The sequence below is a fragment of the Trachinotus anak genome, unplaced genomic scaffold (assembly GCF_046630095.1).
Source record: "Trachinotus anak isolate AG129_WGS33_773 ecotype Australia unplaced genomic scaffold, CSIRO_AGI_Tana_v1 ptg000002l, whole genome shotgun sequence".
NCBI classification, from domain to species: Eukaryota; Metazoa; Chordata; class Actinopteri; order Carangiformes; family Carangidae; genus Trachinotus; species Trachinotus anak.
Genome location: NW_027273853.1, coordinates 14,578,096 through 14,599,605, shown reverse-complemented (window position 1 = coordinate 14,599,605; position 21,510 = coordinate 14,578,096). Strand labels below are relative to the sequence as shown.

The 21,510-nt window shown below is 43.1% G+C and overlaps 1 protein-coding gene across 1 annotated transcript; it reads left to right on the top strand.

Annotated features, from left to right (window-relative positions):
* The first annotated feature begins 248 nt into the window (after positions 1 to 248).
* On the top strand, positions 249 to 20,742 carry vwf (von Willebrand factor). Its single transcript, XM_071500190.1, has 53 exons — positions 249 to 445; positions 603 to 654; positions 806 to 949; positions 1,222 to 1,324; positions 1,455 to 1,663; positions 2,284 to 2,405; positions 3,875 to 4,094; positions 4,178 to 4,300; positions 4,388 to 4,499; positions 4,588 to 4,634; positions 4,736 to 4,872; positions 5,008 to 5,146; positions 5,527 to 5,627; positions 5,723 to 5,918; positions 5,994 to 6,209; positions 6,559 to 6,805; positions 6,898 to 6,992; positions 7,141 to 7,292; positions 7,405 to 7,508; positions 7,588 to 7,726; positions 7,850 to 7,984; positions 8,654 to 8,800; positions 8,910 to 9,050; positions 9,668 to 9,766; positions 9,852 to 10,008; positions 10,578 to 10,745; positions 10,847 to 10,982; positions 11,087 to 11,396; positions 11,545 to 12,709; positions 12,797 to 12,901; positions 13,272 to 13,415; positions 13,487 to 13,630; positions 13,762 to 13,926; positions 14,105 to 14,151; positions 14,249 to 14,426; positions 14,600 to 14,841; positions 14,949 to 15,138; positions 15,247 to 15,588; positions 15,684 to 15,922; positions 16,127 to 16,229; positions 16,397 to 16,468; positions 16,821 to 16,925; positions 17,057 to 17,262; positions 17,361 to 17,510; positions 17,598 to 17,714; positions 18,079 to 18,259; positions 18,600 to 18,640; positions 18,736 to 18,852; positions 19,167 to 19,265; positions 19,713 to 19,841; positions 19,957 to 19,996; positions 20,088 to 20,185; positions 20,407 to 20,742. Exons 1-53 carry the CDS (start codon positions 440 to 442, stop codon positions 20,590 to 20,592), a joined length of 8,562 nt encoding a protein of 2,853 aa, XP_071356291.1. The 5' UTR covers positions 249 to 439; the 3' UTR covers positions 20,593 to 20,742.
* Positions 20,743 to 21,510: the final 768 nt, after the last annotated feature.

The following is a 21,510-nucleotide window of genomic DNA, read 5'->3' as shown; positions in this document are numbered from 1 at the left end:
CCCCAAGAATTGTTTGGGTTGGCGCCGATACAGATACGCATGTGTAGACTAATCACTCAGCCAGGCGATCAGTGGGCATATCCTGGTATTGTCCTGCTGAATCTGTTTGATGGTGTCAGTCTGCGGGCACTGAGCTGTGGATAGAATAATATTCTGTCCTTCTTGACATAACCTGGCGAGGGGAGGGACCTTTAGGGAAAGCCAACGATGGGCGTGGGTATGTTCCTTACTATAAAATAGAGCTTCCAGTGAGGTTGAGTATCTGTATGTTTGACAAAGTTTTTGACCCTTTTCTCAGTTTAGCCTATGTTTGACACAGCCCATTACATTATATCATCATGCCCTGACTGTGAGGTCTAAACGTGCAACGTTTGGATTTTCTGACTGTGGATTGTGTGCCTTTTCTTTGCAACTCTGTGAATTAATTGAGTCTGGAGCCATGGAGGTAGGACTAACTGGAGTTTGGCGAACTGGAGAAAGGTTTATGAAACAGGCCAAGCACTCTCTCACATAATAATTTGATATTTAGACATTAGAGTATGATATTGATGTTGGTATAGGTGACGGTGATAATGGTGAGCATATTTATCTGTGTGTTTCAGGTGTGTGCGAGGAGGTATTTGCAACAAGTTTGGGTTCTTCTGCATCTGACAGGTGTGTGTCCTGTCAGAGGATGTCCAGATTCTTTTTTAATCTTCAGAAGTAACATTTTCTTATTGACTATTAATGTGTGAAATATTACTTAAGATCACATCTAGTGCTATTTCTACAGTCAATTGCACATTGGTATATTTTGTGTGTCCAGCTTGTGTGGCAGGTATGACAGGGAGATGCAGCCTGTTCGGACGACACCACGTTCACACGTTTGATGGGGTCTTGTATGAGTTTCCAGGAGACTGCAGCTACCTACTGGCTGGGGACTGCAACCATCGCTCCTTCACACTTCTGGGTGAGTCATAGCCACACGATTCAATACAGAGACAAACAGGTTTGAATTCTAACTGTTCACACTCATCCTGTGCAGTTCAGTGTGTAGTGCATAGTGCATGGGTTTGATAGTGTGATTTGTATGTTAAAACAGTGTATGTACTTGTACTCAAAATTGTTTGCTTATTTTGGTTTATGCAGACTCAAAGTACAGTCTTGTTTGTTTGAGGCTGTAATGGTTTGATGTAGCAGTCTCACTGTGGTAAGAAAAAATGACATGTTGTGGATCTGCAGGGGATTTTGTCAATGGCAAAAGAACAGGAGTCACTCTGTTTCTGGGAGATGCCTGGGAGTTGCACCTGTCTGTAGATGGGCGGCTCACACAAGGAGAAAAAAGGTAGAGTAATAAAATGTCTAGGTTTCATTTTAGTGTTCATTTCGTCAGTTATGTGTGTATTCATGTTGACTTATTGCAGAAAGAAATGAGCCCATAGTTTGAATATTTATGTGTGTCTTCTTTTCTATAGAGTGTCTCTGCCCTATGCATCTCACTCTGTGTTTGTGGGCTCTGAGCTGGGCTTTTATAAGCTCTGGAGTGAGGAGTTTGGCTTCACTGTTACCATTGATAACGCAGCCAACATTGCCTTGTTACTGACTAAGCACCATGCCAACCGCACCTGTGGCCTCTGTGGAAACTTCAACTCCGTGTCAGCTGATGAATATACCGCTCAAGAGGGTAGGTGCATGTGGGGAAATGTGTAGAGTTAAAACTCTGTAACTGTGTGCATGTGAATGTTTGAGACTCAAGAGTCAAATTAGGGAGGGCCCATCATTACTGGAATTTAGGAAATGATTTGGGTCACCAGAAGCCAGCAACAGGAAGAGAAGCAACTTAGTACAGGAAAAGATAACAAGGTAAAGGAAAGCAAGCGAAACAGTGGTGGCAGAGTGAGATTAAGGAGAAATCTGTCAACTACTTCGTGTGTGTGCTTTTCCACTCTCAAACCTCACAAGTTGATTTCACTTTAAAAATTTGAGCCATGTGATTACCTTAAAAAATATGTAACTGATTTTGCAGAACTAATGTGTTTTTTGCCCAACTATTAGACTCACCATTTAAAATGACATAACAGTAATATATTGCACACAATTTTTGTTACTGACATAAACGTACAATGTAACATTTCTATCCTACAAATATTTCTATGCTTTTAGGTCAGCCCTGCACTTGGAATTTTCAAAAAGCACCAGTTGAAGAGGGCTAATGTTAATTACCGTACTTAAATTTGCTGATATCAGTTGTGAAATGCCATTTTGTCACATCACATGTGTGTGTGTGTGTGTGTGTGTTTTCAGGATTCCTAACAGAGGACAGTTATGACTTCGCAAATTCATGGGCAGTGAAGGGGGCTGATCAGTCTTGTCAACGTGTCTCAAATCCCGGCCAGTCTTGTAACAGCACCAAAGACACTTCAGTGGTGAGAGGACAATTCACACATGCATACATCTGTAAGAATGTCATTACATTTGATAAAAGTAAACAAACTGTGAAAATGTACAGACATGTCTTTTCATAATACAAAAATATAATTCAACACAAATAAAGGTAGATACACACTGAGGCGTGGCAAGATCTGAACCACGGATGTTAAAGCATTTGGCACTCAAAGGGTTTTGTTTTTTTTTTACTAATTGTGTTTTTTACTTACTAAACAGCATCTTTGTCTCTCACTGCATGCAGTATTTCTTTCTGTCTAGTGTGTGATCATTTTGACTTTGTAAGTCATGATTTAGCTTGATGATAAAAATGTTGGATTTAGAGGAGTATGTAAAATGTATGTGATGCTATGACAGAATTGTTGAAACTGTGTTGAATATCTAATTATTTTTACTTATAAAATCAAGATTTTGCCTTACAGGTTGTAAAAGGTAAATTTCGTCTTAAATAACAAAATCTCATGGGGTGTCTCGGCAGCCCCACGGATTAAGGTGCTAGCCATGAACCACAACATTCTCAGCTCTTGGTCATATCATTACTGGCCTCTCTCTCCTCTTCATTCCCTGTCATCTCTTTTTTTTCCAAGTCTCTAATAAAGGCATCTGATTCTCCCTAAAAAATCTCATAATTGCTTCAAACACTGGACTTAGAATCTTATAATTGTAACTAAGCAAGTCAACCTTTAAACAGGCGTCTCCCAATTTTGATTTACTACTAGAAATTAAATCTTTGTCATACATTCTTTCTTTAACCGTGGGAAGGGGCAGTATACAGTATACAGTATACAGCATATGAGCATATGCTCCAATGGGGAAGAAACCCCAGTCTCTTTAAAAGTGAACTGCTGGTAAGCCAGAAAATCTAACAGGTATGGGTGCAGTTATGTAATATGTATATTGTAGTTGCTGTGGGTGGACTGATATGAAAAGATCGGCCAGTTTTAGCGAGAATATTTTGTACCATAACAACACCCTCATGTGAGAAAAAAACTCCTTGTGGCTTCATGTGGAAATAAGTGCTCTTTTAGATATATTAGATTTACAGATATATTAGAGAATTTTGTTTTTATGATTTCAACCATTCTCACTGACTCTTCTCTCTATTTGATGTTAAATCTTTAAACTGTCAAAATCCTGTTTCTATCATGATGACACTGGCAGATATTGTTGTGTCGTGTCATATTTTTTTATATCTTTAAACCTAAATGTCATTCTGCTAATCCATCATCCCTTATTTGCATGAGCTCAAAAGACACAACAGATCACAACAAAACAAGAATTCAAATATTTGAATCAGTCACCAACGATCAAGGTCTTTTTTAGGTTCTTAATATTTTTTTAAGTTTTAGTAACAAAACCCTATAACCACTAAAAGTAAACAGAAATTAATATAATTTTCAATGTGTGTGTGTTTGCATGTTTATGTGTGTGTGTGTGTGTGTTTGTGTAGATTTTGTCCAGCTGCAGTGTGTTGCAGACCTCCAGTGTTTTCCTACACTGTGCCCACCTGGTCTCTTCGGAGGCGTTCCTGTTGCTGTGCCAGGAGGAGGCGTGTCACTGCAACCAGAAGGCGGGAGAAGACTGCTACTGTCCAATCCTGTTGGAGTATGCCCGCACATGCCACGCCCATGGGATACTTCTACGAGGCTGGCTTGAGGAGAGCCACTGCTGTGAGTTTGTCAGGCCGTAAAAGATAATAGTAAGTTATAAGGTTAGTTATCAGTGATCTAAATATGTGTTTTTGCATGTACAGTACCCAAGTGTCCAATTGGGATGCAGTACAGTGAATGCACCAAGTCCTGCTCTACAACCTGCCATAGTCTCAACATCCAGGAGGTCTGCAAGGAGGAGTGTGTGGACGGCTGTACATGCCCTGGTAACTTCCCACTCCCTGCATCTCCCTCTTTGTCTCTCTGTCTCTTTGTTACTTGTAGCTGTAACGTGGTGTGTCTTTGTGTTTCAGTTGGTAAGGTTTTGGATGGGAATCGCTGTGTGGAGGTTTCTGAATGTTCCTGTGTGCACATGGGACGACATTTCCCTCCTGGATCCACTATCTCACAGGACTGCAACACCTGGTGAGATGGCACGATGCATGCCCAAATATGTATAAGTGCATACAGAGAAAGACTTCCAAATCATTTCTAAATTGTCTCTGTCCTACAGCGTGTGTCGTCATGGTTCTTGGGAATGCACCAATGAAGGCTGCCCTGGTGAGAGAGACCTACAGCAGTAGTCAATGCACTGACTGACACATTCCACTGGTCCTGGGTCGCTAATATTTTGTGGTTATGTCTGTGTTGTCTGTGTGAAGGCGAGTGTTTGGTAGTGGGCCAGTCTCACTTCAAGACCTTTGACAACAAGTTCTTCACCTTCACGGGCCACTGTCAGTACCTGCTGGCAAGAGACTGCACAGATAGCGGGTTTTCTGTCATTATTGAGAACGTACAGGTAATAAATGTGTGTTTTTACCTGCCAGACATTTTTTTATTTGTTCCTCTCTTACAAAAATTACATGACCCTGGATTTTTTTCTGTCACTGCTTATCATCTGGTATACCTGCTGTCTATTGATGTTGTGTTTCAGTGTGCAGATGATCAGGATGCTGTTTGCACACGCTCAGTGACGCTCACCCTGCCCTCTCTGGAGGACATGACAGTGAAGCTGAAGCATGGAGGAGTTGTCTCTGTCAACAGCATGGACATCCAGACCCCAATGCATCATGGTATGCTAGTTTGGTAGATGAAGGGATAAAACTTGGATTTCCTATTCCCTTTAATCATATCATATAAGGAACCATATTTGGAACTGGAAATGTAAATTCATCATATTTATAACAGTTAAACACACAGGCCTGCATCTATAACAAGAAGTGTTTTCAGTCTGAAGACGTTAAATGTTTCACCCATTTACATTGCGCATATATCAACATCAAATAAAAATCTGTCCATTTAAATATCTATGTCAACTTTTCTTGACACAAATTTGTGATCATTTTTATTAGTACAGAAAATGTTAAGTTGTGGCAATTGTATTGTTTAAATCATTTGTGATAAAGTTGTATCGAATTCAGCTTGTCACGTCCTTGTGTGTGCAATCTCACAGGCCGTTTGCATATCCAGAGATCTGTCCAGTCCTCTGTCCGTGTAAAGTTTGGAGATGACCTTCGTCTAGACTGGGATGGGCGTGGCCGGGTGCTCTTAAAGGTTGTGTATGTTTAATGATTAAAGATGTTTTTGGTAACGATACATGTGTGAAAAGATAAGCAATCTGCCGTACTGAATTCTGTCTACCACCCCAGCTGGGACCTCGATGGGCAGGACAAACCTGTGGTCTCTGTGGCAACTTCAATGGTAACCAAGGTGATGACTTCCTGTCTGGTTCTGGACTGGTGGAGGCGGGTCCTCAGGCATTCGGCCAGTCCTGGAGGATAAATGGAGACTGTGAATCCACGCACAAACATGAGATTGATCCATGCGCCGCTAACCCTAAAAGAGGTATACACACTCACATACACACACGTCACCCAAGATACAACCAAACTTCACCTCTAATCCTCCAACGCCTTTCAGTGCATTTTGCAGAAGAGGCATGTGCGATGATGATGTCGGACGTGTTCAGTGCATGCCACTTTCTGGTGAACCCGGCTCCTTTCCAGCGATTCTGTCGCTATGATGTGTGTGCATGTGTGGACGGTGAGGAGTGCCTCTGCTCCTCTCTGTCTGCCTATGCAGCTGCCTGTGCTTCCAAAGGAGTGCTGCTCAACTGGAGGTCCCCCTCACTCTGTGGTAATTAATTATAGCTGATCATTCATATGCACATACACTAGTAGACATATAATCATTTCATTCCATTTGTAGAAAGAAAACAGTCTTGCAGAGCATTTGGAAAAGTCTGAAAGAAAATGTCATAACTCTGAGTAAGAGATGATCAGAACATTGGCTCCACATAAAAATCTGTTTGAGTATTTGTCTAATCAAGATTACAACAAAAAGCAATGCAAACAACAAAAGTCTGTCATAATCCCAGGGATGGTTTACAAATTTTTGTAGCCACAAAGCATTTTTAACAGATAAAAACACAGCTTAACTGAGAGCAGATGACTAATCAGAGGATGGCCTGATTTGATTTTGTCAGAGCTGGAGTGCCCTAAAGGCCAAGTGTATGAGGCCTGTGGGAGTGTGTGTGACCGGACGTGCCGTGCTCTGTCTGGGGCTGAGGCCGGCTGTGAGGGGGAGAGGGTGTGTGAGGAGGGCTGTTTCTGTCCCGCTGGAAAGTACCTAAGTGAAACTGGAGAGTGCGTGACCGCCGACCTGTGCACCTGCCTGCATGATGGACAGCTCTACCAACCTAATGACGTCTACGCGGATCACAACAGCATCTGGTCAGTGACTGTGCACGTATATATTCAGAAACTAATCTAATTATATGATCTTCATTGATATTTTTTGCGTTCGTCCTTACTTGTGTTTGCAGCTACTGTGAGAAAGGCTCCATGCGCTGTAGCTCTGCTGAAGAGAGTACTTTGCTGTCCGACCTCTTCTACGATGACGACCTGGCACCATCCAGAGGTACAATTACAAGTTAACAAACCTCTTTTTTTTCACTGTGTAATGTCCATGTGTTCCGTGACAGGCAAGTTAAACTGCTTTATTATTTACTCAGCTTTGCATTTCAGAAATTGATCATCACTATATTATGGTGTTTATCTGTATACAGAGCGGCGGTCAGCCCAGTGCCCCCCGCCATTAGTTCGTACAGAGTGTGATGTCGGAGAAAAAGGCCTGGAGTGTGCCAGGACCTGCCAGAACCTGGATCTGCCCTGCGTCAGCCTTGCCTGCATCCCCGGCTGCCTCTGCCCACCCGGCACGGTAGGTGTTGTGTTATCTTTGTGCCTGTCTGTGTGTCTGTGTGTGTTTGTTGTAGATAAAGCACCAGTCATCTTAAACGGAGCATAGTAATTGATTAGTGGATTGATTTCAGGTACGTCACCGCAGAGACTGCATTGCACCGGAGCAGTGTCCCTGTTACCATAACAACAGGCCATATCCATCAGGACAGACCATCTCCATGGACTGCAACACCTGGTAAAATGATGGCTTGCGTTTGTGGATATGAAGGGTAATACCTACACTGTGCCTGCTTGACAGACTTTTGGTTTTGCAGCGTGTGTCAGAACAGAAAGTGGCACTGCACAGAGAAGGTGTGTGATGGTGTGTGCCGCACTGTTGGGGAGGGCCATTACATCACCTTTGATGGCCTCAAGTACTCCTTCCCTGGCCTCTGCCAATATGTCCTGGTCCAGGTAAGAGATGGAGAGACCCCAAAAGAGTTTCAGGGTGGATTGTACAGTGTGGTGTTAAAATAGAAAACAAGTTATTTCCTCTCTCTATCATTTACTGCTTTTCTCTACTCTCACTTTCAACAGGATATGTGTAACGGAGAAGAGGGTTTGTTCAGAGTGCTGGTGGAGAATGAGGCCTGTGGAATTGTGGGACATCGCTGTGCAAAAGCTATCACAATCTTCTACAAGGGAGGGTTGATTGTAATGCAACATGGAGAGGTAACACACAGAGATACACACAGAGTTATGTTATTTATCGTGTCACGTCCATAAAGTTCCCAGCCCTCACTGATTCAGATGACGCCAAAATAATGTGTCTATGGTGAAACATCTGACAGACGTGAACATAACTTTTTACATGTTGTTTAACATTACATTGCAAACAGAGAACTTTATCCCCTGTCCCAAGCTCTACAAATAAGATCTGTCACAATAAAGGTTCCTACAGCTCAACAGCTTTTTATAGTGATGCAACCAGATAGAAGCATCACAAAATATTTTACCAAAAAGCATAGTCCTTATAATAAACAATAAAATATGAAATGGACTTGAATCAATGAAATGGTCATTGAATATTTTTAACCATAGAATATTTAAAAATAGTGATTCATTTACATGCATGAATATTGTTTATCACTCTTCTGCAGGGACAAACAGCGTAGTGCCTTTTGCTATGCAGTTGGATATATAAACATAAAAGAATTTAAATTTGTTAGAAAAAAAAAAACTTCATCAGACGCAACTAAAGGTCCATCTCTCTCTCAGATGTCAGACACACTCACATCTTATATTCTGCTTTACTCAGACTATCTGAAGAAGAATTTACTAAGCCTTGTAACCAAACTCTTCAGACTTGACGTGAGTATGCCAACTTTTTATCTCTTACAGGTGAAGATGAAGAGGCCGGTGCTGCAGGGCTCACAGGTGGAGATTATCCGATCTGGTCAGTTTTACACCCTGTTGCTGGGGAAACACATTTCCCTCAGCTGGGACAAGGGAACCCATCTCCTGGTCCACATCTCAGCCACATACAGGGTAACGATATATCAAAACAATACTTTGAACTTGGTGAACCTTTTTTTTCATTAACATTACTTCATATGAAACATATCCCTTTTTGTTACATACATGTCATTGTGTTTAGGGCCGGGTGTGTGGTCTGTGTGGTAACTTTGATGGAAATGTCAACAACGACTTGATGAGCAGTAACAACCAGCTGGAGGTGGACTCCTCCCACTTTGGGAATTCCTGGAAGGTCGTTCCCAGCTGTGCAGATGTAACACAGGTGAAATCTTCGGACCCTCAAACTATGAAATAAAATATTTTCTCTCTAGCCTTGGTTTCATATTGTTTATATGCATTTTTGATATTTCTGCTTCCACTGTAATACAGTGGAGACGTATGGAATTCAGTTTATGCTGCTTAAAGATTCAGAGTTCCATTTTTTTAAATAAAGATTGAACATCAAAATTTATTTCAATCATTGTTGAGACAGTGGTCAAGTCATGGTGAAGTATGGGCATTGTGGTTGCTATGCGCCTTGACTGCGGTGAGAGAGTGACATCTGGCTCTGTTAATATGATTGGCTTATATGTGTCTGTATGCACTGAGGTTTCATACATGCACCATGCTGACATGACAGGATGACAAGATGCAATAGCTGCAATAGCTACTTGAAAGGTTTGAAATCAACCATAAAATAAATTATGCCTATTAAAATGGTTTTACATCATTTAAAGTATGCATCATTTGTAGATGATGTTCTGAAACATGCAAAACCTCTAGTGTGGCTCTTACATTACTAACTATTTTGTTACTAGAATAGGACAAATTATTCTACAGTACATTAACATGGAGATAAATACTTTCACACTAAATTTGTGTGTGTTCTTGTCTGTATAGATACCTGCTCCTTGCAGCGACAACATTGTCAAGTTAGTAACAGTGGAGCAGTCATGTCGTGTGATCACTGGTCCCCTCTTTAAACAATGCAACAGCCAGGTGAGTGGTATTACTGGCAGGCTAGATATCCCATGGCACCACATTGCACTTTGTCCTTCCTTTACCTTCTCCCATGTGTCTCTAGGTGGACGCAGAGCCATACGTGGAGATGTGTGTGGAGGCAGCATGCTCTTGTCCATCAGTGGGCGACTGTGCATGTTTCTGTGACGTCATTGCGGCCTACGCACAGGCTTGTTCAGAGAAGGGTGTTTATGTCAGCTGGAGATCTAATGATCTTTGCCGTGAGTGTGAAGAATTGTATTGTCTCTCAGGTTTTGAAAATAAGTAACGGCCACTTGACCAAGGTAAACTAGTAAATAATGTCCTCTAAACTGTCAAAATCAAATGGCTTTAATAAATAATAATAATAACAGCTTTAAATAATAATACTTATTATAATTATAAATTATAATATAAATTAAATAATAATAATTAAAGAATGTTGTGTGAAGCACAAGACATCTCCAATGCACCACCACTTTTTAGTTCTGCTGTTGTTCTCCCACATGACAGCTTTCATGTTACTGAGTTAAGACTTTTGTAGTTTTTCTATCTGAATGGGAAGTTACCCTGAATTTCTTCAGAAATTCTGATATTAGATGTGATGTTCTGACACCCTCCCTTTAATAGGAATAAGTGAAAAAAATGAACCTGCTTTTCTGCATTTCTGAATACTTAACTACACAGGTCAGAGATCATTTTTATCTTGAAGAAAGAGATGTAGTAAGGATAGGCCACGTGCAGAGGCCAAGTTTCATCAGATACTCAATAAAATGACTGTTAACTTAGATTGAATCATTTGTTTCCTCAGCCATGAGCTGTGAGGAGCTGAACCCCAGGAGTCCAGGACTGGGGGAGGAGTTATGCCAGTGGAGGTATAATACGTGTGGCCCTGCCTGTCCAATCACCTGCCAGCACCCAGATCCCCTCCACTGTTCACTCACATGTGTGGAAGGTTGCCATGCCTACTGCCCCCCAGGTGCAAAAACACTCTCCAGACATATAACACTCACAAATGTGTGCATGCTGTATCTCAATACAGAACAGATATAATTGAATTAAACACATTTGTTTTCTTAGGCCAACTCCTGGATGAGGTGGCGATGCGTTGTGTAGATCCCTCTCAGTGTCAGGTGTGTATCCATGAGGGTCAGAGAATCTCCCATGGCAACAAGGTCATCCTGAACCATGATGACCCAGATCACTGCAAGATATGGTAATACTTCATCAGATAACGCACCATGTGTGAAAATTTTGGATTGGTAATTTGTAATATGATTCTTTGCACATTTTAAGATGCTTTGTCTTCCTTTTCTGAAGTCACTGTGACAACAACACCCTCAGCTGTGAAGTTTGTACCTCCCTCACCACGTTCACTACTCCCACACCAACACCCTCCTATTCCACCTTCACAACCCTGCCCTTCTCCACCTTAATGCCTGAGGGCACGTGTGACCGCGCCATGGATCTGGCATTCCTATTGGACGGTTCAGAGGCTCTGAGTGAAGACGAATTTCAGGCAACCAAAGAGTTTATACTCGGAGTGGTTGAACGATTTCGCATGGGCTCAGCTCACACACGAGCCACGGTGCTGCTTTACCACTCTGGAGTGAAAACATATGACCTGCAGGTAGATGAATATATATTATACATGCAGCAAAGTGTATATTCATGCATGTGAAGATGCATGAATATACACTTTGGCAAATGAATGTCACAGGGTTTACACCTGGTTGCTTGATCTTCCCATGTTTTTTTTTACTCAAATGTGCCTGCAGGTTCAGAAGTGGCTGTTTAAGAAGACTGTGCATGAGCTACATTACACAGGAGGAGATGCTGCCTTTTTGGACGAAGCTGTCAAGTATCTGGTTATCAACATCTATGATAAGAACAAGCGTGACAATGCTGGCCGTGTTGCCATCATCTTGACTGCCAGTGCCAACCCTCGTCCCGTCCGTGCCTTAGTCAAGATGCTCCGCAAGAAGGCCATCACCACTCTGACCGTGGCACTGGGTCCTGGGGTAAACATGGCGCAGATTAATGACATCACCAAGGCCAACCCAGAAAACAGGGCCTATGTGCTTAGCAGCACAGCTGAGCTTCCTGATCGTCTGTTAGAGCTGAATGATTACCTCTGCACCTTGGGAATGGAGCCTGAGGTGGCCAAACCTCCAGCACCAAAGTCCACTCCGGGTAAAGCTCTCCAGAGCACAACCACCACTACCCCACCTCCACGTCTGGAGCCAAACCCCACACGAAACCTTCCCAACAACCCTACATCCACCGCACCCTCAGGCCTGTCTCCCACCACCACATCGCCATCTTCCATTTCTCCAGGCAAAGAAGTGACATTCATACTGGAGGGCTCTGATTCAGTCGGCGAGGCCAACTTTAACAAGTCGCTCCTCTTCCTGGAGGAGGTTATCTCACAGCTGACAGAAGAGGAGGAGTTAATTCGCATCACTGTGATCCAGTACTCAGTAACGGTCACCGTGGAGATCAGTCGGTGGGAAGTGAGGCGACAGAGGGCCCTGCTGCTGCAGCGACTGAGAGAGATTCGTTGGAGGGGTGGGAGTAAGACGAACACAGGCGCCGCTGTCACTACGACCATCCAGGAAATCGCTACCATCCAGCCTTCGCACGGCCCCACCCCTCCTCAGCTCGTCTTCCTTGTGACAGAGAACCCGCCTACTGACACTGTGACACGCCCACCATCTACCAGCACCCACACACAAGTGTATCCTATTGGAGTTGGACCAAAAGTGCGTGAGACTGACTTGTTGCCATATAGCTCCCCTCAACGACCTCTGATGGTGGATGACTACAATCATCTGACGACCCTTGTCCACCGTATAGTCAATATCACACACACCACAGTGAGGCCCCGCTCTCCTACACTGCCGCCCCTGATCCCCCCAACACTCTCCAGCCTGCCACCCTCAGGTACAGAAGACAGACACACTCATTTTAATCATTCAGTCCACAAGGAGTCCGTAGCCATTATTGATTTGTGAACATGTCTTTGCACAGTGCCCTGTAAGAGGCCTGTGGATGTGTTGTTCCTGTTGAAGGCTGGAGACCAGTTTGAGGACGTGAAGACATTTGTCAAAACTTTCATAAAGAGTTCCGACATAGGTAGGTGTGTCCCAGCACCTGAGCGCACTGCTACATTTGTAATGTATGTTGTTAGGTGCAGGTGTCTTTCAGTGAGCACATATTTGATCACATATTTTCCTGAAGTTTTGGGGACAGATACAGATAGTACACTATGCTGTACTGAAATTTTATTGGTTGGAGCTGTGGTTTTTGCCACTAGATTTAAGTTGTAGGAACAACGTGTTTGTTTCAGTATCAGTAGGGCTAACGTGGTTTCAGGAGTGCGCTCTCGAGAGCATTTTTGGTATTTTTATTTAACTATAACATGGCTCTGAGATACATACAGTGTATAGTACTAAAGATCTTCCTCCATTGATTCAGTGATTTAACTCCTTGTCTATGTGTGCAGGGCTGAATGGCACTCAGGTGAGTGTGGTTCAGTATGGAGACACCAACAAGGCAGAGGTCACCTGGAAGGATGAGCAGAGCAAATCACACCTCCTGAGCCTGGTTGAGAGCATACCTAGCGGGAAAACCACTGCCCATGCACTAGGTAGTGGATAAACACACACATGAAAGCAAACACAACTTCACACAGAGCCTCACTGTTGCGTCTGTCTGCAGGGTCTGCACTGCGATTTGCTGTGCAGACGTCCATCTCACCAGTCAGTGGTGGGAGAGTGGGTGTACCCAAAGCTGTGGTGATGCTGGTGACTGACAAATCATCTGATGACGTCAAAGAGGCAGTTAATGAGGCACTGGCAGCAGGTAATTAATTCGCCATTAAAAAGATCAACATTGGATGCATCAGTTCAAACTTCGGTCGGTATGTTTCCATCCTTCGTCTTCCTCTGTCTGAGTTCTAGTTACGTTTCACTGATAGGAGTCTCGTCCCTCAGGTGTGTCCGTGTTCCCCATCGGGGTGGGGCCAGACTATGACAGGAGTGAGCTTAGTGTGCTTGGCGGCCATGGCAACCAAGACAACACACTGCACTTGAACAGCATGGATCAATTACTGATGTTGCTGACTCTGGACCATGGTTACGCAGAGAGAATTTGCAGAGGTGCTTAAACACACACACACACACACACACACACACACACACATACACACACACACAGTGTAATTTTTCCTGGGAAAAAGTAATTAATCCTAAGATATTACTCCTTTCTTGTAGTTCGAATAAAAAGAAAATGCTTTTCATAATGACTGTGATGATAATTGAGTGCTTTGTTTTTCAGCTGGTCCACCAGGAGTGTGTGTTGATGATAATGGAAATGAGAGAAAAGTGAGTAATGTCTGCTGAGGTTGAATACAAGTTACAGCGATACAGCGAACCTTTACAGCCATGAGCACACCTGGATCTCTCTGTTCATGTGTTTCAGCCTGGTGAGTCATGGCTGCTGGAGGACGGCTGCCACTCTCTTCTGTGCCACCCCAGCGGAGCAGTGACGGTCCAGAATCACAAAGTCAGCTGTGACAGACTGGAGCCGCCAGCCTGCATAAACAACATGTCACCGGTCAAAGTCCAGGAGACCTGTGGCTGCCACTGGGAATGTCCCTGTATGTACACCAAAGTGATCTACTGTATATCAAGTGCACAACATTTCCCACTTGAGCTTTGAACTATGAATTCTGCAGGCTTATATTCCAGTCTATTTATACTGTCTGTTAATGGATCACATGATGTCCTTGTACAAACACTCTCTTCCCTCATGCCTGCTTTGTGTTGACAGGCATGTGTATGGGCAGCTCCACCAATCATGTGGTGAGGTTTGACGGCTTGGCACTTAGGCTGGATGGGGAGGGATTGTGCTCCTACACACTTCTCACTGTCAGCAGAGGCATCAATGAAGGGTCAGAGGTCAAACTCCATAGTGGACCTTGTCAAGGTTCAGAGAATTACAACCAGGTCTGCATGAAGTCCATAGAAGTGATTCACGGACCACATAAGCTGCTGCTGAAGGATGATATGACGGTAAGCTGTGTGTGAGTGTTGCTGGTCTGGATACTAAAATTGACCATTGTATGTGAGTCTATCAGGGTTTGTTTACTGGCTGCATGTGTATGTGTGTGTTTGAGCAGGCGGTGATTGATCGGGAGGAGCTTGCGCTGCCGTGGCGGTACGGTGGCCTGGAGCTGGTGCGTTATGGAGGAGTGATGCTGCAGCTGAAATCAGACCATGGTTATGTCCTGACGTTCACTCCTCAGAGCAATGAGTTTACCATCACACTGATGAGTTCCTCCACCACTGGCCACACTGCTGGGCTCTGCGGTACCAGAAATAAGATCCTCCCCTGTTTCTTCCTCTTATTTACTCCTGTCACAGCTACAACACTTTCTTTTCCTTGTGATGTCTGATTGTTCTCTTTCTTTCCTCCAGGCGCCTGTGGGGAGGAGAAGGTCAATGTCCTCTCTTTACGTGATGGCAGCTCAACCACCGACCAGCCTGCCTTCATCTCAGACTGGACTGTGGCTGCAGATGGCGGTGTGTGTCTGCCAAAACGGAGGGCCGTGTGTGTGTCCGGAGCGGCGATGGGATGTCAGGCCCTACGTTCTGAGGTGTTTGAACCGTGCCATGTGCACATTCCCGTCCAGGTGTTCCTCGCCAAGTGTGAGGAGCAGACATGTGAGGAGTCAGATGTGTGCGAGCTAATTTCTGCCTATGCGCGCCTCTGCAGACAGAGAGGGGTGTGTGTGGACTGGAGGAGCCCCCACCTCTGCCGTAAGTCACTTATGTGTAAATGTTTCACTCCTCTTGCTGCATCCTAACACCCTGTCTGAGCCTAGACCTCAACTTTTACCCGCCGTGTGTTACAGCATTACCGTGCCCCAGCTCCATGGAGTATGATGCATGTCGGACAGGTTGTGTGGAGGACTGTGGTAGCATACAGACGTTGCCTGGTGACTGGTCGGTTGCCAGGGGTAACGAGTCATTCTGTATGGACACACCTACTGAGGGCTGTTTCTGTACTGGAGGGAAGGTTTTGCATCATGGACAGTGTGTATCACCAGAAGCGTGCACGAGGTGTGTCGACCACCACGGGCGCACGTATGAGGTGAGACATATGAGAAGAAGAAAAATATGACTGAATGTGTGAGGGAATGACCTAAACCTCTTAATTACAGAAAAACACATGCTTATAGAGTATAATGGAGCAAGCAAAGTGTTTGAAGTGTGCTGTGAGCGCCCTCTAGTGTTTATTTCTAATGGAACCAAATACTGCAATAAAAAGGAACATGGTTTGCTTTTGTTTTTACAGTATATGCAGAGTTGGGTACCAGATGAAAACCCCTGTCAGATTTGCATGTGTTTGGACCACCAACACATCAATTGCACTGCCCGGCCCTGCAATGACATCAAACGTAAGCACCCCTCCAGTTACTGCCTCTTATTTATGATCACTGTGTCGGTGTTTTCTGGTTTTGCACAACCTGAATCATCATGAATTGCGAGTTTAAACATAACGCTTTTAAAATGAATTCTGTGTATGTGTGTGTGTGTGTGTGTGTGTGTGTGTGTGTGTGTGTAGGTCCAGTGTGTGGAGCCTGTGAGATCCTGAGGGAGAAGAAAGAATCCAAGTGCTGCCCAGAGTATGAGTGTGGTATGTGAAAAAAAACAATATTATGATGATCCAGTATTAGCCCCTTCAAATGAGAGAGGGAAGAACAGAACAGTTAGTGTTTAATATGTGATGCACGTAGGAAACTACATCTGATTTATGCCTAGAGATATTTGAAGGTCGGTCAGAGATCATTCACTACAATAGACTTGAAAAAAAGATCTGTACTACTTTCTTCATGAATGAAATATAGAGGTGTATAGAGCTAAAACTTTTATCATCTCATATAAAGAAAAACGATTTAAAAGCTAAGACAAATTACTGGACAAGCGTTTTTCATTGCACTGACACATGTTGCCAGCCTACAACAGACTGTCTGACTGTGACTTTTCAGTGTGTGATCTGGTGACTTGTGACCTGCCTGAAGTGCCCCGCTGTGAGGATGGTCAGACTGTGGTTCTGAAAAACCCTGGGGAATGTCAGCCAGTACATGACTGTGGTGAGCCATTCACTCATTCTCTATGATGTCCAATCTCTGCTTTGCTCCGGAGCACACAGAGAGAAATAAAGCAGAGCACGCCTCCATGTGATCTCCCTGACATGTTTCTCCTCATCTCTTTTCTGTCTCAGTCTGCAAAAAGGAAGAGTGCCCTCTTCAAGCTCCCCCTGTTTGCCCGCCACATCGCCAACTGTCGGTCAAAAAGACAAAGTGCTGTGATGTGTTTGAATGTGCGTGCAGCTGCCAGAACTCCACCCGCACCTGTCCTGCTGGGTTCATTACATCCACCTCCTCCAACGACTGTGGCTGCACAGAAACCAGCTGCCTGCCAGACAAGGTGAATGTGTGTTTGGATGCAACTTTCTGTGCAAAAGTTTCTGTGTCTGCGCTGTTACTGTTTAAACTGTCCTGTTTAACTGTTGTGTGTCTCTGCAGGTATGTGTGGTCGGTGGGGTGATTCACCCACTGGGGAGCGAATGGGAGGAGGGATGTGAGAAGTGCAGTTGCACCCAACTGCAGGACAAAGAGACATCTCTGCACATTGCTCAGTGCACCCCACCTGTCTGCGATCGGACCTGCCCTCAGGTGAGACACATACACACACACCAAACATGCACACTTGCATTATGCTTTTATTGCCATTCATTCTTATATGTTTATTATATCTTACAGGGCTCAACATACATTTCATCAAAAGGAGAGTGCTGTGGGAAGTGCACACCAACCAGCTGTTTGGAGTCAGAGGGATCCATGCGAGGGGACACACTGATTGGGGGAAACCTCAGACATGTATGTGTGTAGAGGAATCAAAGATACCCAAATAATTTATGCAACTGATTCTGAAGAATGATCAATTTATTCTGTATTCTGTGCTGTATCTGTATTCAATGTATTCTGCATGGCAAACCCCACTGAAATTATGCAAATTGTGGCATATGATTTCTTTCCTTCCACTATTACTGTGTTCCATCCTCTTCTATATAGAGTACAGTGTGTTTTTTTCCTTGCTCATAATTTCCTCTCAAATAACAATCACACTACTTGGGATATATATTTCTGACTCTAAGCACAGAATTAAGACAAATGTTTATTGTTGATGCATCTTCTTTCCCCTTCCTAGGTTGATCTTAACATCACCTGTGTTTGATTATAGGTGGGTGAGGTATGGCAGTCTCCACATGATAAATGTGTGTATCACGAGTGTGTGAAAGTGAAAGATGAAGTGTTCATCTCTGCAACTAACGTCAGCTGCTCTGCTATGGACACTCCATCCTGCCCGCTGGGAACCGAGTTACGCTGTGACACCCAGGACTGCTGCCCCCGCTGCCACTGTGGTAAGCACACATGCATATGAAATTACACACACTGGAAAGCATAAGCAGAAAACACATACACAGCCATAGCGTTTGGTAAAGCGCGCTGGTGTTATGAGTTAGGAGAACCAGCAGGTGTGATTTCAAATGCCTGAATAATCAAGCTTTCACTGTCAACTTTACTATTTGTCAGATCTTACACGGTTTATATACCAAGATGCAGTTGCGGTTTTTGTCCAGCAGAGGACTCTCTCATCTTAGTGTTGCCCTGTTGTCCTGAATTTGACCCTATAAAGCCAGAGGTTTAATATATATTGTTTAATGAAAGGCATTGAAAGCATTTGTATTTTTCTCTCTCCAGCTCCTATGGATGCCTGTGTCCTCAACAACACTGTGATAGGAGTAAGTCATGCAGAAAAGCAGAGCTCTTCTTTCATATTAGAACACTTTGAATGGTAATTTCAGTGATCCATCTCAATCTGTGTGTGTTTGTGCAGGCAGGGGAGAGGCTGATGGTGGATGTGTGTACACATTGTGAGTGTATGGTGGAGGATGGTGCTGTGAAGAAATACAGACTGTCCTGCAGGAGGATCAGCTGTCCCACTTGCCCCATGGTAACCATCATCCCATCATTATTTTTTATTATCACCATTATTTTTTATCATCATCATAACTACCCAGTACAATGAAATATCCATCATCTTCATTGAAGATTCTCTAATCCTCTGACCGCATTCCCTTCCTGTTTGTCATTAAATTGCAACCACAGTATTTTTCCGTGATTCGCTATGTTAACAGAAGTAAATAGTGAATTATTTATTTGCACAAAATGGTCCAGGCACATTTATGTCTTTGTATTTACAGTAATGCCCTTCTTATGTCTTTGTATATTAACTAAGATGCATTGTTCTACTCATGATATTTTCAGGGATACACGCTGCAGAAGGAGGAAGATGCTTGCTGTGGTCACTGTGTTCCCACCGCCTGCTTCATGCAAAGGCCAGATGGAAAAGTGATTAGTCTGCAGGTAGGTGCTTTGCATAAAATACACTTCTTATGAACACTGTCACTCACACAGAATGCAGAGATACTATACTATTAAAACTCCATAATAATGATGATGATGTTAATGTTTATATTTTATAAACTCTACTACTCTAAGTTCTACTCTACTCTGCTCTACTATATGATGATATACTATCTTATACTATAATAAACTCCACTGTACTATAATAAATTCTTCTATATTATACTATACTATACTATACTATACAATATGATGATGTACTAGCTTATACTATAATAAACTGTACTATACAATGATACATTCTTTAGTATACTATACTATACTCCACTATAGCCTGATAAACTAGTCTATATTATAATTAATTAACATTAACTCTAGTACATTTTCAAATGAAAACAGCAGCAATGTGACATGCATGTATGTCCATGTGTGCTTCTCTCCCTCCAGGTGAACACCACTAGTGAGGACGGTTGCAACATGTATACCTGTGGTGTGAACACTAAAGGAGACCTTGTGCTGCAGACCAAAGTGACCACCTGCCCTCCTTTTAACCGCCAAGCCTGCCTGGACGAGGGGGTACAGCCGCTACACAAACTGCCCTCCACCCATCTCACATTATTCCCATCTCACACACACCTCAGTATCTGCCACAAATGTTTATCATTTTTTTCTCTCCTGTTCTGTTTTTCAGGGGAAAGTCAGCCAGATTGGAACAACCTGCTGTGAGATGTGTAAGTTGAGCTGTGTCCTCTGCAGGACAGGTACAATATTTTGAAAAATGTAGATGCCCTGATTTTAATAAGAGTGTGTGCATGTGTGAAGGTACGGAGCCACAGTGTCGGAAGACAGTGGGAACGCTTAACTACATCAAAGTGGATGATTGCCAATCAGAGCACCAGATAGAATTGCACTACTGTGAGGTAAGAGACTACACACACAAACACACACACACACACGCACACACACACACACACACACACACACACACACACACACACACACACACGTTGATTAATACTTTTTCCCCCTAGGATTAGCCTACAAAGTTCAGTGAAATCATAATACTGTCCCTCACCATCCCACCCTCTGTGTCTCTCCCTGTGGTGCTATCCATCTGTCCATCTGTCTGTCTGTCTGTCAGGGCAAATGTCACAGTAAGTCCATGTACTCCCTGGAGAAGGCTGCTGTGGAGCAGGAGTGTGTGTGCTGTACTGCTGTGGAGACTGAGCCTCTCAGCGTTCCCATCCTGTGTGCCAACGGCACCCGCAGCCAGCACACTGTGCTGTCTGTCACAGCGTGTGACTGTCTGTCCAAACGCTGCACCTAGAGAGAGAGAGAGAGAGAGAGAGAGAGAGAGAGAGAGAGAGAGAGAGAGTAATTAATGTCGATGGTATGAATGTATCCAAGTAAAATGTACTCATATAAAACAGCAACACAAATAACAATAAAGCAAGCCTGCCAGTTTCTATAAACACTACTTATTTGTCTGTGTTTTTTTTATAATCTGAATATTCCTTTTGAAATGTATGGGTTTGTAGAGCGTGATGTTTGTTATTTAGATGTTAACAGTAAAAACAGTTTTTCTGATTTGATCAGATTTCTGAGATTACCTATGAAGCAATTTGAAAAAAAGAAAAAAGATCAATACTGAATCAGTTCATCACTTTTTAGTAAACACAAAGTAAACAAAAATACCAGTGGTGGAATGTAACTAAGTACATTTACTCAATAATAGTTCCTACTGTAATTACAACTTCAACATACTTGTACTTGAGCACATTATTTCATGTTACTATACCTCTACTCCTCTACATTTTAGAGGGAGATTTTGTATTATGTAAGCCCTACTTTTATTTGACAACTACTGTCACTAGTTACTTTAATAGATTAATCTTAAGATTAATAATAGCACAACATTCACAGTTGGCATTTTTGTGCCTTATGAGCACTTTCCCCTTGATGCTCCAAGTGCATTTTGCTGAAAATGCATCCCTTTACTTCAGTGACGTTTTCAATGCAGGCTTTTTCTTGTAAAGGAGTATTTTTATGTATTTGATTCCACCTCTGACAAATACTAAGTTATTTTTTTAAGAAAAAGGTAACTTATTATTTTTTTTGTATTTTTGTTGTTTTGTTTTTTTATGAATGTGTGAATTGAATAAATACGTGATTTATAAAAACAAATAACGAATACATAAACAATATCATTAATATTTGCCGCCTTTTGTGAGACACTAAGAACTGA